The sequence below is a fragment of the Patiria miniata genome, unplaced genomic scaffold (genome assembly GCF_015706575.1).
Source record: "Patiria miniata isolate m_02_andy unplaced genomic scaffold, ASM1570657v1 HiC_scaffold_5, whole genome shotgun sequence".
In the NCBI taxonomy this organism is placed as follows: domain Eukaryota; kingdom Metazoa; phylum Echinodermata; class Asteroidea; order Valvatida; family Asterinidae; genus Patiria; species Patiria miniata.
In genome coordinates, this window is record NW_024037072.1 from 6109970 (window position 1) to 6125346 (window position 15377).

Sequence of the window (15377 nt, forward strand, 5' to 3'; positions counted from 1 at the left end):
TGTGGCACAATCCATTACCACTCTATGCGGAAGTTACATGTATGTTAAGTTATATCGGAAAATTATCACAGTTTTGGAATGCATATCCTGTGTAATTCGTTTGTCTGTAGATGCATGTGCACGCTCAGTAAGAGTATGTTCTGGTGTAATCCAAAAGAAATGGAAACATTTCAATTTACGAGTCGCTGTATTACTGACATTTGTCCTGTTTGTTTCAGATCTGTAAAGAAATACATTTGTTCTTATCCAAACAGAACTAATGTGCAAAGTCATGCAGTCACAGAAATTACTCATCTTTAAAGAATTTTAAAATGGTTGTCTTTCAGAAGTTATTATTCATTGTTGTGTTTTTTCCCCTTCTTTTCCCCCCAACTGTTTGTGATGTTGTAGACCTCGGTTCTAGCCCAGACCATTAACTACTTTGGCAGTTGTGACGGTTTTGAGTTGGTGCGACGTCAGCTAAGGAATGCTAGAGATCTCTCCATCGGCCACATCGCTGCCCTGCTCAGGTTGGTAGATGGAACAAAACTTGATGTCATCCCTGAAACATGGTGATTGGACTTAGGATACCAGAAAGATATGTGTGGACCGTTCCCACTTGTCAATCAAACAGTATACAAATAAAACATGGTTTGTTCGTTTATTCGGTTTGTCAACTTCCATAACCGAGGGGAGCTGATATCGACTATCCACCTGAAACAACTCATATTATATTTGTTTACTATACCTCGTACATATTCAGCTGCCAAATTTTCCTGTTGCAGTACGCAACCTCGGCATAAAATCTTCAGAGAAACCCATTTGCTCACAAATATTTAACAATTCTTAGATTGGGAAAAAAATTGTGCATATCAATCTATATCTCCTGATTTTGAAGTTGTCCAAGTAAAGCCCAGTGTTGGGGCCAAATCTCTTTGCATTCTTGTTGACAAAAAATCAAATATGACAGTTTTCATGTAAGTGAAAAGTTTTTTGAAAATCCCGTCAGATATGAGCGAAAGGCTGTCTGTGAGAATTGTTCATGTAACTGAGTACCAATCGAGATCCCAGTAGACGACACTTTCCTTCTGACGAGTGTATGCTTTGAATTTTATCATTCTTGACTGTTTAGAATCTAGAAAAAATGTAAAAGCTTTTCCTCCAAGCGTGAATGCCTAGTTTGATTTGTGTTTCCTTGTCAGACCCTTTGGTCAGTGTTACCCACAACTATCAGCAGACACGGTCAAGAGCTACTTCCTACCCACGGTGGTAAGTTGGTGCACGCTAGAAGAGTTGTAGCTCCCTATGAAAGTGAGTTGGGTAAATCAATAGAGCTTATGCGTGGCGGCCATCTTGGAGGGCAATGCCTTTGTTTTGCTGGGATATTCATGAGTGAACCTTTCTGAGCATTCACTGTTACTGGGTTAAAATAACAAAAGACGCCTTCTAAGATGGCTGCTATGCGTAAGGTCTATAATGGTATTTGGGCAGACTTGGGCTTCATCAAAATAACTTGGTTATGGCTATGAGTATGAGTAAGTCACATGCATATGGGTAGTGGTTTAAAGTATCGATAAAACAAAACTACCAAAGTTTTACGAAATACCTTACTAGGATGTTAGTAAATGACAGTCTAAAGCATCCTGTAAAATTATGGCACCTGGTGTGAAGTCATTTTCAAGAAAAGTGGTATTTTTGTATAAATTTCCAACGGTGGTTGGCCGACCACCGTTGGAAAAACCTAACTATATTTCAACTACTGCTCCAAATTTACTATATTTTTTTAAGTTCAAATTTTGTTTTTAATTGGTTACATGTTCATGAACGGGTGCAGGCCAGCTAGACTGGTTCCCTTACCTTACAATTTTCCGGCATCTATAACTTGATCCACTTCATCTTTAGTGGAGTCGGAGAACCAGACTACTTGATCATTTTTGTTTTTCTTGGTTTCTCCAGCATTTTCGAACACAAAACTTAAACATGTCAGTGTAACAATATTTGATACTAATCCATCAAATAGTCCATTTCTGAAAATTACAGCAAAAGCCAATGGTGTACATTCCCTTTAGAGATCGTACTGGTACTAAATACCCAGTGAAATTACTCCGTCTGGCTGGCTTTCAGTCAGGGAGAAATAAAGAAAATGTTGGTGATTTCAAAACGATCAGTCAATTGCCTGATCTTGGCAATAAACAGTTCTATAGACGTAATCTTGTTTCATGATCAAAAGGTTACGCCTGGTTATTCACTGTTTTCTCCACAAGTGTAATATCCACTGAGCTGAAAGTTAAACAGGTTTGGTTTTGAACTTCTTTGTTGGATTTTGAGTGGTGTTATTATTGGAAACAAACAAAATGATTGGAGAGGAGTATTTCAAGATTCTGGAAAGTTCTTGCCATCATCCACTTTTTTTCGCCTTCCTTGATAAAGGTTTGCTATTGATATTGACACTTTTAAAACATGTTTGACAAACAACACTTACCTTAAAAGCCTTATTCACAAAACGTGACCAACAGAATCCGCAGGCTCAGTTTCTGCTCAGCAAAAAATATTAGGACACACATTGTGAATACTGTTAAAAAAAATCAACCCTAACTCCAGTGGGCATGTGGAATTATAAAATTGGAAGGATTCAGGCAAATGTAGGCCGAGACCCATCAAAAGCAATATGTTTTGTTCGTCACAATATTGCTTGGCAACCTGTTTTACCTCAACATACTTAATTGCCGCGTTGGAGTGCCGTTAAATTAGTCGTGGCTTATTGGAGAGAATAATTTGTATGTTTTATATTTTGGACAGATTACTGTCCTTAGGGTTTTGCCGTAATGAGAAATTTGCTAAGTGTATTGCGCTTGGCAACTCATCAAAATAATACTGCTGAATATTGGAAATTGGCAAACTTGTTTTGTCCGTGTACATATTTGTTGGTCACATGGCGAACTCGAGATGATTAACAGATACATTTACTTACAAATGTAAATTATTAATGCTGTACATGTACGTGATTGTTCCAAATTTGTTTATTGGTGTATTTTCTTTGGTCTAACACAGTCATGTGTAAAGTTTGCAGTTGATGCTACTAATCAAGTTACAAAACCTTGCTGAACTTGTTTCACTGCTCACTGTTTTTTTTTCTGTGAAATCCATGGAACCCAAGGAAATGTACGAGTGAGAATATATCGCGTAAAAACATGAATCCATTCAACATCGTGCGGTACTCTTAAAACAACAATAGCCTGTACACGAACCAGGAAATTGATGGAAACTTTCGGTGTTTTCATCCGCATAATGTCCACAATCTTCTGGATATCAAAATGAGTGATAGATTTATCACATTACATACTGAAGAGCTATGCATATTTGAAGAACTAAAAAACAAAATCTGTATTTTGGAATAGAGTGCAAGTTGACCACAAAATCCCGCAAGATTTTATGAGTTTACAGCACATCTAGACACCATGTATAGGATCTACAATTTGTGTAACGTCCAATTGTTTGAAATTATTTTGTGTCCTGGCTGGGCCCATCCAATCAAGGGCAATAAATGGGTATTTCGAAAAGGAAGAAACAGTACATTTTAGACATGTTGAATTTATTGCGAATTGATGACTTTCATAAAACTAACGTCGATGACCTCAACTTCCGTCCGATCGATCATGCAGATAACAATCGGGTAAATTCAAATGTAGACTGGCGAAACTAGCACACTCTATTGAAACAAATGATCTTAAAAAGAAAAACGAAAAATCATTTTATGAAATAATTACCAGACCAGTTCCCAATTAAATGAAATAATCAAAGGATGTTACAGACGTTGCATCAATTATGAAATTTCCTAGTAAATTGTGCCTCATAATATTCGATGGCTTGTTAGCTTCATAATGCTACCTGGTCTGTTCGGCAGAAAATGTATGTCTCTCATTTACGATTGACCGGGTCAACATGGCCGAATGCTTCTTGTTAGGCTCACTACCCACACAGAAATTTCTCCTGAAATTTCTCCTGAAATTAGATTGACTCCTGTGCACTCTACACCTCTGTCCATGTATTCAACCATCCCAGGGGAAATTTCACAGTTTCCTTGTTGTTTTTTAATTTCTTCCTTTTTTTTTTTTTTGGTAATGATGTTGAACCTAACACTGAACTATTCCCCCCGGAATCCGATGCTGCCTCGAAGCAGGAAGCTTATTGAATTTTTTTTTTTTTTGAGGAAATAAAAGTGGGGCTATGAATTTGAATGACTTGTGAATTATTAAGCATTCGAATACTCAAAGGGAGGAATTATTTCTCAGATGCAAAAATTTGAAATAATGTCCATTTTATTTGAATTAAAGTCTTTTGAGTACATGCATGTTGTACATTACAAGACCTGCTCTGTGTATGTGCACATGTACATGTACATGGATGTAAAGCAGAAAATAATTTACAAAAAAGTGATAAAATTAAGGCATTTTCTTGATTAGAAATATACACAATTTCTTGGTGATATTTCAAGGTAGCAGATTATTTTAGTCCTTTGTGGTCTTTTTTGGAAACACAGATTTTTTTCGGATTTGCTGAGCATGCTTTCATGTACATGTTGTTCTTATTCCTCCATGGTTCTATAAATGACTGTTTGCAGTGTACACGTACCGTACTATGCATGTACATGCTTTACATGCTTGACATAGTTCTTAACATCACAATTCCATATGGACAGCATAGGATGAATGTTCTTTTGCATAACATCAATATTTTTTATAGTACATAAACATGTTCCCATACTTGTGCATACATGTAATTATGCAATCAACATGTAGTCCAGTTATAATTATGTCAGTCAGTCAAGAATTCCAGACGTGCCCTTTAAAATTAAATCCAATAATTATTTCACCGTTTCTTAGATGAGGACTTTTGCCTACCTGGATTTTTATCCAGAGGAAACGATTTCCTTAGATTTTCATTAATTTATGTTGAACATATCAGATAATGGGGATACATATAGTTTTTGTAGGGACGCCATATATGTATACATACATGTTGTGACGGTAATTTTGATCATATTTGAAGGGTGAGATGTAACAAGTTTGTTCAACATGTTCAAAAAAGTGTTCCTGGGAAACGTTTAATGCATGGATGGCTTTGGATTGTGAAATTAGGCACTTTTTAATATCCCCAGGCTTCCAGAAAATACAGATTCGTCAAGTACCTGCACATGTTGTTTTTGCATTAATCACATGATTGCCTGCAGCATTGCGTCACCTGTCTTTTACAATTGAATGCAACAGGTGGTTGTTTGTAGGGTTATAGCGCTAAATCCAATAATGCAAATGATATAATGAATTTACCATGCAATTTTCTGATGTCTGGCCCAAGGCATATCATCCGTGCTTCAATCTGCAGTTCAAATGCACGATTCACTTGCAGATTGTTTGTGGAGATGTCTGGAAAACCTGCGTTGAATTTTTAAAAAGTTGACGGAGAAGCGTTTGCTTTGTAGTAATGTCTACTTCCAAAAAACTGTAGTCTGTTCTCTTTTGCAAATTTGATTCCCAGTCCCTACATAATCGAGTCTAAAAGTTGGCAGGAACCAGTCTGCTTTGTTAGAACAAACACACCAAGACAAGATAAGTTTGCGGTAGCACCATGTGAATAAATCTCTTTTGTGAGTATGTGTGGTTCTGAAAAGAACCGGAGGGACTCAACGTTTCGAACAGTCTGCTCTGCCCGTTGTCAGGCATATCGAGCGGCGAATAATTAAAAATGTGTTGCATTACTAAACATGGGCTATTTTTTTTCCAGTCGCTGTCGCATTCAAAATTGAAAAACAGCAATTTAAAATTGAAATCTATTTTCAGGGCGAAAATAGCTCAGACAGTACATCTTGACAGAAAGTTCACCGAGATGCCTTTGTTTCATAATGTTAACGGCTTTGATATGTCATTTTTGTTGATCGCAGGATCTAGTGTGTTCTCACCTCCTCTCCTGCTCGGATCGTCAGCTGTTCCAGCAAGACATCCCTGCCGGGGAGCTACCTTCATGTCTTATCGGGCCCCGTGCAGCCTATGTCATAGTTGAGGTACAATCAGTGCTGTCTTACTTTTGTTTTTTGTTGTTGGGAGAATCACAATAAATCCTAGATGTATAAATTCCTCAAATAAAATGTTTCTGCCTATCTATGTAAAAGACGTAGGAGTGTTCCAAAGTTAGAAGAAACTTTCCTCGAAAGTCCTGAAAATTGTGCATTTTTGTCCCAAGTAGGCAGGCCTATTATCACTCATCAAAACACTTCTTCCACTGTTTTATGGAAATTTTTAAACTGAAATTTAACCTGGTCCATTTGTTTTTCTTGCGTGACTGTAGAGATGTATCAGTTTTAGAAAATGGCACTTGTGAACAGATTTTCTACGACAGGAAAAAACTTCACAATCCTTTAATTTAGATTTTTAAAATCTGATTTTATTAAAAGAGTCTTGAAAACGGAAAGGCCTACAATGTCTACCATGTTAATATTGTAAGAAAAAAAATGGTGTAAGATTTGCCTTACCAGAGTTCAACATTACCACGTCACACCTGTCGAATGATCACAATTTCTGGATGTATTTTGAAGAATTTTTTCCCCCCACTTTGTTTTTTTATCAGTCTGTGATGAATCTTCTGTCGGTGGTCAAATCTGAAGAGGTGGATGCAGAGGTCAAGGTGCAATACTGGCAGGAAACTATTCTGACCAGGTAATGTCCTCCCAAGCTACTAAATAGACCATGCGTGACCCACGTCATACACCCTCCTGGTGGGAAGTCAATATTCACAGCAATATGTAAAACCCTTTTAGCCCTGCAAGTCAGTTTCAGGTGAAGGGATATGAAGTGTTCAAGTCATTGCGTCACAAAAAGAGTCACTGCACACAAAAAAAATTGTCAATGTAAAAATGTATGTAAGGCTGTGCATCAGAACCGGGTACCCAAATACCCGACCGTTAATGTCAGGAACCGGTTCCAGATTATGGGATCGGGAACCCGTAACCAACTTTACAAATTACTTAGTAACTTCTCAGACAATGAAAAATAAAGGTTTTCAATGTCATTTTGGGGAAGTTTCAAAATGAAAACTAGGCTACATGGGAAAACAGAACATATTTCATGTTTATGACGCTCGCAAAAGTTGCAGAGTACACCGTAAGCTAAGCTCACTGTGCACACTTGCATCTTGCTGTATTGACGCACCGATGTGGTAGTATTATCATGTGGACCTTTATGAACAATCTGAACAGCAGCTTCCAAGATTCCACATTGAGAGTTGGGTTTCTTTAAAGGGAATATACATCATTTGCTTTTGCTGTAATTTTCAGAAATGGATGGAATTGGGGGGTTGGAAATATATAGCAAATATAGTTACACTGACCTTTTTGAGGTTTTGGGTTCGAAAATGCTATAAAAACCAAGAAAAACGATCATTTTCCTATAGTCTGGTTCCCTGACTCCATATAAGAAGAAACAGCAGTTTACATACATTGGGGAATTGTAAGGTCAGGGAACCAGTCTAGCTGGCTCGTACCCGTTCGTAGGTTTGTAATCGATTGCAAACAAGTGCGATGGTCAATTGTGGCCAGTATTTGAAAAAAAGCCAGTTGTTTCCAACGCTGATCGGCCGATCAGCGTTGGAAATTGATACAAAAATACCACTTTTCTTGAAAATGACAGTATACCAGGTGTCATGATTTTACAGGATGCTTATACTGTCATTCACTAACAGTCCAGCAAGGTATTTCAAAATGATTTGGTAGTTTTATTTTTTGATATTTGCAAATGTTGTATTTTCCCTTTAAAGCTATAGTCCATCATTTGTAATTAGTGCATTTTGTTCGTTTGAAGCAACAAAAGTGTTCAAAATCTAATGAAGGATACTGAACAACTTACTTGATGAAGTTTCAGCTCAGCTTCATATTCCGAGAAAAACAGCATTCTAGGATCTCAATTTAAGATCAAAAGTTGCTAAATCATGTTTCGAATTGTTTTGAATTGCAGCTTTACGCGATGTCGCGCACTGATCCGACGAATTATAGCAACCGCGCGCGCCTGTGCGTCGTTCCAATGCTTGTGCGCGCTGCGCCGAATAACAAAACGAACAACTAATTTAAATTTTCCTACGGTGCTTCTTAAGAAGCACCGTTGGAAATGCCTTCTTTCGTTGATTTCTTCAAAATGAGAGCTTGCCAGAAAGAATAATTTCACAGGGAGTTTAGTCCCCTTACTATCTTTCAACCAGTATGTTTTTCAACAAAAATTACGTTAGTTACTTTTTTGGATAGCTGCAAAAGATGGACTCGGGCTTTAACGGGTACCTGGGTACCCAGGGTTTTTTTTTCAATTGGGTACTGGGTTCCCGTACTACCCGTATATGCACACCCCTAAATTAATGTATGTGATATCTCATCTTATCATGTGACGTGTCTTTATGTCTACGTATCACGTCATTTGGCAACATGTTAATCACTTTAATAGGTTGGTACTTTCCCTGCTGTTCTCTTCTACGTGTAATAGAAATGTAAGTTAAAGAAAAGTTAATGCTGTCTTTAGTCAGAAAAGACTATCCCTTTTCCCCCTGCAGGATGGGATGCCAGACCATCGCAGATTAGTCTCATCGCAGGTTTTTAACACTTCGCAACATGAACATGAACATTTGTGTATTAATGGTCCATGCAAAGTTTGTATTGTATTCTCCTTTGCATTTTCAGGACGACCTGACCTTTGCTTAACTGATTTTTCAGTGCTCTGATATTTGTTTCTTGTTCACGCAATGTTTACCTTTGATTCTTCTCCAAGGCTTAAACATGCAACAGAAGAGGATGCGAAATCTGCCTCTATAGCAACCAGAAACGACTCTCCAACAACAGACTTACAGCGGGAGAAATTGCTTCACGCTTGCATGCCAAAGAGTCTCAAAGACACGGACGCTAAAGATGGTGGCTTGCATCCAGAGACTAATACACCTGGCTGTAGTGGTGAGGATAAACCCTCCACGTCAGGACACGAGGCAGCGCAAGAGGCTTTGGAGGTTAATATCTTACCGTACGGCCCTTTGACGTACGCTCACAGTGATTCCTCCTCTAGTGACCATGATGCCCACCCTCACGCGCTGCCTTCGATCAGCGTCATTCCCCAAGAGGTGATAATCCGTGGACAGGGACCCTATCATGAGGTCATCCCAGTGGGCACTATGGCCTATCAGAGTGATACCTCCGCAGGACCGTCGGTCGTCGTGGGCCTGGGGACCCTCCCTCATCGCAACGACTCCAGCGACAGTTCTTCCCTGGTTTCCTCGGTGCCACGCTCGGCCAGCGAGCTGGGTAATAGCTGCCGGGTGTGCTTCGAAGCTGAGACCTCGCCCAAGAACCGGCTGATACGCCCCTGCCGCTGCGCGGGTTCATCCGCCAGCATTCACCGCCAGTGCTTGGTCAAGTGGATTCACATCTCGGGCAATCGACGATGCGAGGTCTGCAACGCGAGGTTCAGCTACGTGCCCCTCTCGGAGCGGATGCGGGGATTCATGGAGAAGTTCCGACAGAATAGGGTGAGGATCGTAGTTGGATTCACGTCGGTCACAAGTCAATCACAGCGTAGTCGAATCTGTCACAATTCTCCATCAAATGTCAACGAGTGCAAGTCAAGTCACTATCTATTTTTAAATGAAATGTGACAAAATCGCTTCTTTTGTTCAATCACTGTGACTTGTGACTGGACTCGTGAAAGGATTTTTGATTTAAGTATTCATAAGATGGAATTTTGCGTCGGGATGATGTAAATCAATATTGGGCTTTGCCTTTCACCGACGTATAAACACTGTATACTCAGTATGTTACTTTTACTTGGGAGGTAACACACTGAGTATACAGTGTTTATAAGTCGGTAAAGGGCAAAACCTAATATTGGTTGTGATTTACTTGTGACGGGACTTCGACTATGACACTCAGGTCAATCACAATTAGGCACAAGTCAGGCTACAAGTAGTGGGGATGAACAATGCCAGTTCATTGTCGAAGCTAATTTGAAGTTTAGTCTCAAGTCAAGGAACAAGCAAATTGACAAACTTTTCAAACGAACTGTGGTAAGGCATCTCTTTGTCATCGTTCTTCCCCCGTTTCTTAAAGGGGCCATGAGATGAATTTTTCTTTGGAACACATTTTGTGCAACTTTCTACTCTTAAATGTATGAAAACTATTTGACATTCTCATGAATATGGAAATTGGTATTGACATAAAAACCAAAAAGGCACCAAATTACCCTTGAAAATGGCAAAACGAAGATTGAATATGAGGTTCAGAAGCCACGCGGTGATAAAATTCTCCACATTTTCCAAATATGGTCATAATTTTTTTTCAATGGGCCAATAAGGCCAAGCTTCCATGTAATCCTCACCCTTACTATACACCACGAGCCTGTAGACTCCCATTGGCCAGACCCTAGCCACTGCAGAGTAAGGAGTGTTGAAAGACAGAAGCCAAGATAGCGCCTAATGCCTTTGTGCAGTAATTGGAGATCTTAGTGGCCAACCCCTAAGTGCCGCCGATCTCTTTGTGTCAATCCCTCGTGCCGCCCAGAGCTCAGACAGGTTGTAAACAATCCCTGGCCATGTGAATGACCTATATCTTGTGCATGTCCATGCATGCAGGGGTTATTGACCTAGAAACACGTTTGGTGATAAAATTCTCCATGTGGTTCCACCGCGTGATTTTTTTTTAGTGTCAGTTCCGAGGGTAAAAAAAAAAATTACATTGCATGGGCTCTTTAAGATGTGACTTGAGATTGGGCTTGTGATTCACTTGATTTGTATTTGATTTGTGCTTATTGAGATTGAGACATCAAAACTTGTTTTCCCCTGTCCCGGTTACATCTGACATCTATGATTGTATAATTCTGATGCACTCCTTAATGCAGTCGTCCTCCAAGAGTGATTATGAATAGCAAACTACATGTACCTACCCAACAAATAAAAAATCATTTGAAGTCATTCTTAATGACACTTGAATGGCAAATGACAAAGTACCAAGGTAACAGGGACAGGAAAAATGTCACACTTTGGACCCTAAATTAGTGCAATGTAATTGGGATGCGACCTAACGTTTTAATTACAAAGAAGTATTCATCATAAATGCTTTTCTTTTAAACTTTTCTTTTTTCTCCAGAGATGGCGCAATGCAGCCTTTGCCGTTTTAGTCGGTCTGGTGGTCATACTGTACCTCATCATCTTTGCAGTGTTTCCCGGTGGCATCATGAACGTATAATGACAACCTTCGTTAGAGAGAAGTCTGGGATTTACTCCTGGCACCCGGTATGCACGTACACAAATGCAACGCAAAGAACCAGTGGATGGTCTGGTACTGTAGATCCATTATGTGGATTGGCAGTCCTGTTTTGAGTACTCACAGTATATGATGTTACTGAATGTCAACAAGCTCACCTCACTTCTCTTGTATTTTTCATACTTCCTGTTTATTGCCTTGTTTTCTTTTTCCATTCTGAAATTTCTGTGTACAAATGTATATGTATAGTTAGGAAAGATTCTAACAATTATTTTGTGTTTGTTGGGTGGGGGCCAGAATGGGCCCAATTTCACGGCGCTGCTAAGCACACAATTTTTGGCTTACAGAGCCTCCGTCTATTTCATGGAGACTGTAAGCATAAGCACAGCAAAAGGCACGCTTACTTCGGAGGAAAAATTTGCTTAACTTAGTGACGTAACAATAGAAATCTCCATGCACGCGCGACCGTTAACACATCCACACCGTGAAATAATGCTTAAGCTAGGTTAGCAAATTGCTCTGCTATGCTAAGCACAACTTTTCTGCTAACTGTTCAGCAGCGCCGTGACATTGGGCGCTGTTTCTGAGAGGTCTCTTGGCAAGAGGAGTATTTTACTTTTACTTGGATGGAAAAAGACCAGGAACTCGTCAGCACAAAAATGTGCTAAGCTCAGGAAAAATAGCTTAGCAAAAACAGATCACCATCCAAATTGTCATTCAATGTGTACTGCATGTGACTGGTACTCAGCTGAGTTTTGCTAAGCGCGTTAATTTGCTAATTAAGATTTTCTGCTACGTGGTTCCATGGAATTGCACCCAGTTGTCAAGTTCATTTGTACTTATCACCCTAACCGTGTGGTCTGGTGACAAAAAATTTCTTTGAAATTGAACATGATGTTGATGTGTGCAGCATAGAGATGGAAGAAGAAAGAAACTGAGGATCCCGACTTTTTGATACTTTCTCTGAGGATTGTAACATATTTTGTTTATATTTTAGAATCAGAGCTGATACCAACCAACCAACCAACCATAATAGGATGGTACCCTGTCCTTTAATGTGAAGGAGGCCCTCTAGTGACAGCACAAAATTGCCTTGTCCCTAGAGGGCCTCTTTCTAATCGATGTCAACATTGCAAACTGCAGTATTGCATACATTTTCCCTCAAAAATCTCCAGTAGAGACATGAAACAAAGTGAGAAGACAGTTTTGCTGACAATACGTTTGTAAAAAAAGGCGTCAAGATTCTACTTTCTTTCCCCAAACCTAAACACTGCCCTCTTTCAACGACATTCTTGTTGGATTTCAACAATGCTAACTCGATAGGTAAATGAAATACCTAAAATTAGATTTTTTGCCCACTTAAAGGACGGGGGCCATAACTTCAATCACTCATCCAATTAATATCAAGTGCAGTTGAAACCAAGCAGTACATGTAAAAACAGTTGTGTATGCATTTAAAGATAATTATTTTGATAAACCAAGTATGAGATGCCTGTTTATAGAAAGAAAGGTTGCATTACATAATATGCAATATCAGATTGTATACATGTACATGCGTTGAGATGTATTAATTCACGTGGTTAAATAATACAGGTAATGATCAGGGGTTTTAGCAGCTGGTAAAAAATATACATGTATACATGGGCGCCGCGGGGGGGGGGGGGGGGCAAGGGGGCGCTTGGCCCCAACTCCAACCCCCCCCCCCCCCCCCCCCCCCCCCCCCCCGAAAAGCAAAAAAAAAAAAAAGGGAAGAAAGAAAAGAAAAATAGGCGCGAAGTCATATTGGTGTAAATTTAATGGGTTTGGGGGGGGGGGGGGGAATGTCCCTGCCCCCCTCTAAAACTGATAAATCGAGAATATGTTGAGAAATTCAGGAATTTTTCAGGAAAAACATATTTTGCCCCCTTTAGAAAAAAATCCTGGCGACGCCTATGCATGTACCGGGGGTATATATATACATATTATGTAGTCAGGGCACCAGATGATGATATGGGACGCGATGTGCCTGATGTCCTTGTTTTTGGTCTGGTGCTTTGCAATTAGCTGCTACATAAAACTTGTGGTTCACATGTACGTGTACTGTACATGGAGAGTGGAATCTGATGCGCATGTACAGTTGTACATAGTCCATAATTTACATGGCAATAACTGTGCACTGTGTGATAACCCTGACAGTGACACACAGGGTGTGCCGTATGTACCAAAGTAACAAAGTAACACACAGACACCCATGTTTATTTGTGTGCACTATGAACTGCAAGTGCAAAACGGCAGAGAGCTCCATTGTGGATAGTCAACGCACCCAAGTCTGATTGCGAAAATGGCAATGCACTTGCTGGCATAGAAAAAGCCTTTCTAACTCATCCACATTAGGTGTTTTTGAACCTACTTGACCCTAACTGACAGTATAATGTGCTTGTTGTACTGCTACACGCAAACGATTTATGTTTAGGATGGTTAGCGAACCTCAGTTTTCATTCCAGGTTTGGCTCAAGGTTCCAACTTTACACTGGCTCAATATGGGTCCCTACTTCATGAGGGCAAAGTTGACAGTACTTCATTATGTTTGAACATTCAGTTCTTCTGAGGCATGTAAGGTGAGATCTTAGCCAGAAATGACTCCTGGTTTTCGTAAACCTCCTTGATACACTGTGAACCCCATAATATGTCAGTAAACGCAAATCAGCGTTTGCTCAGAAATAAACCAAATCATATCTACTAATCTTATACAGTCACATAAGTAGCAGTTGTTTTGTGTTAAGATTTTCACAGAAATAATGAATAGAGTCACACACACAATGGGGTACAGTAGGAATTGTTGACAGGTGTAGCAGTTTTGCGTGCAATAGATGATGGAAAAAGCAAAAAGGGGAAACGCTGAAGCTTTTTACAACAATGCTTTAACATGGTCAAATAAGGTAAAACTATATTTTAGAATTAAAAAAACGGGCCAAACTCAAACTGAATAGTTGATGCTTCAGTGCCAGTAGTTGGGGAATGGGGTGATAAGTAAGTCATTTGAATTTGACAAAAACCATGTTCCTTAATTCCTGGATGACATCTGGATCAGATTCTTCTTAGTCTGTTAGTTCTTAGTTATCAATACCACATTTGACTCGCCATTTTATGATAGTTTTTGCATTTTCATGTTTCAGGCAGAACAATAACGAGCACATGGATATGAAATTGCACACGTTTGTTTATATGTTTGTGAAAAACGCGACAAAAGAAACAGTACAGAAACTTTTGAGGGACCTAGGCCTGATTTGTTCAACCATTATGGTGATCGTCGCAAGTCACTTTACCAGTTCGCGCCGGATCACGGGTATACACCCAAAGGTTTTGCGGTATTCAGAACGGATGATTGATAAACACCCAACGAGCGAGGCCAGAAATATATGTCAGCGAGCGAGGCCGGAAATATAAGTGTGCTGCCCAAGTGTGATGGCTTCAACCCGCCTGGCTTGAGGTCGAGTGAAAAGTAATCCTGCGCCTCGTTCCGTTCTTGTCAAAATATTTTCCGGCGTGAACTGGTTAAAGGCAGTTGAAGCACATTGAAATGTAAATGTGAGCCTTTTCCTAGACTGAAAGTTTTGTATTTCTGGGTTCCAAATCTTACACTATACATCGTCTTTTTGGTTTTCCTACAAGTTTTGTAATCTGCCAACAAGTTTGAAACCTGCAACACATTGTAGGTTTCGCTCTGTGGCTGTGGCGAGTTGAGCTGGCATTTTGGTTAAAAAGGTGTCCGCTACAGATGATGTTAGATATTCTAGATGTCATCTAGCACTGTCTTTGACCAAAAGAAATTCATTGTCAAAGATTTTTATTATTCTAACTACGTTTGGAAGTGATGGTTGTATATAAGGGTAAAATAATTACAACTAATTACGATATGCGGTGCAAGTTTGCAACGAAAATTTAAGGAATCGTAAGACAAGTTTATCCTGGGTAGAGTGGCTAAGATTTCATTAATAAGGCAATTGTTTGCTGCCCTCTATTGAACTGTTATTGAAGGCTGTTAGTACAAAAAACTACTTATGTATTGGAGTAATCAAAAAAAATTAAAATCACTGTCTTTCTAATGTGTGTAATTTATGAATTATTTTTTCTAACATAT

At 39.4% G+C, this 15377-nt stretch overlaps 1 protein-coding gene across 2 annotated transcripts in view; it reads left to right on the forward strand.

Annotated features, from left to right (window-relative positions):
* The window catches only part of LOC119741129, a 33093-nt gene extending 20503 nt beyond the window's left edge, over window positions 1–12590 (forward strand). Inside the window, exons 6-12 of one of the 2 annotated variants that reach the window (XR_005272719.1) lie at window positions 391–509; window positions 1182–1248; window positions 5918–6037; window positions 6601–6689; window positions 8781–9528; window positions 11141–12304; window positions 12363–12590. Coding sequence is in view for 1 of the 2 variants with exons in the window: in XM_038216820.1 (XP_038072748.1) it covers window positions 391–509; window positions 1182–1248; window positions 5918–6037; window positions 6601–6689; window positions 8781–9528; window positions 11141–11239 (1242 nt within the window). In the remaining variant the exon portion in view is untranslated. Of the gene's footprint in view, window positions 1–390; window positions 510–1181; window positions 1249–5917; window positions 6038–6600; window positions 6690–8780; window positions 9529–11140 lie in introns of both variants that reach the window. The other variant, XM_038216820.1, reaches the window with a different exon arrangement.
* The last annotated feature ends 2787 nt before the right edge of the window (window positions 12591–15377 follow it).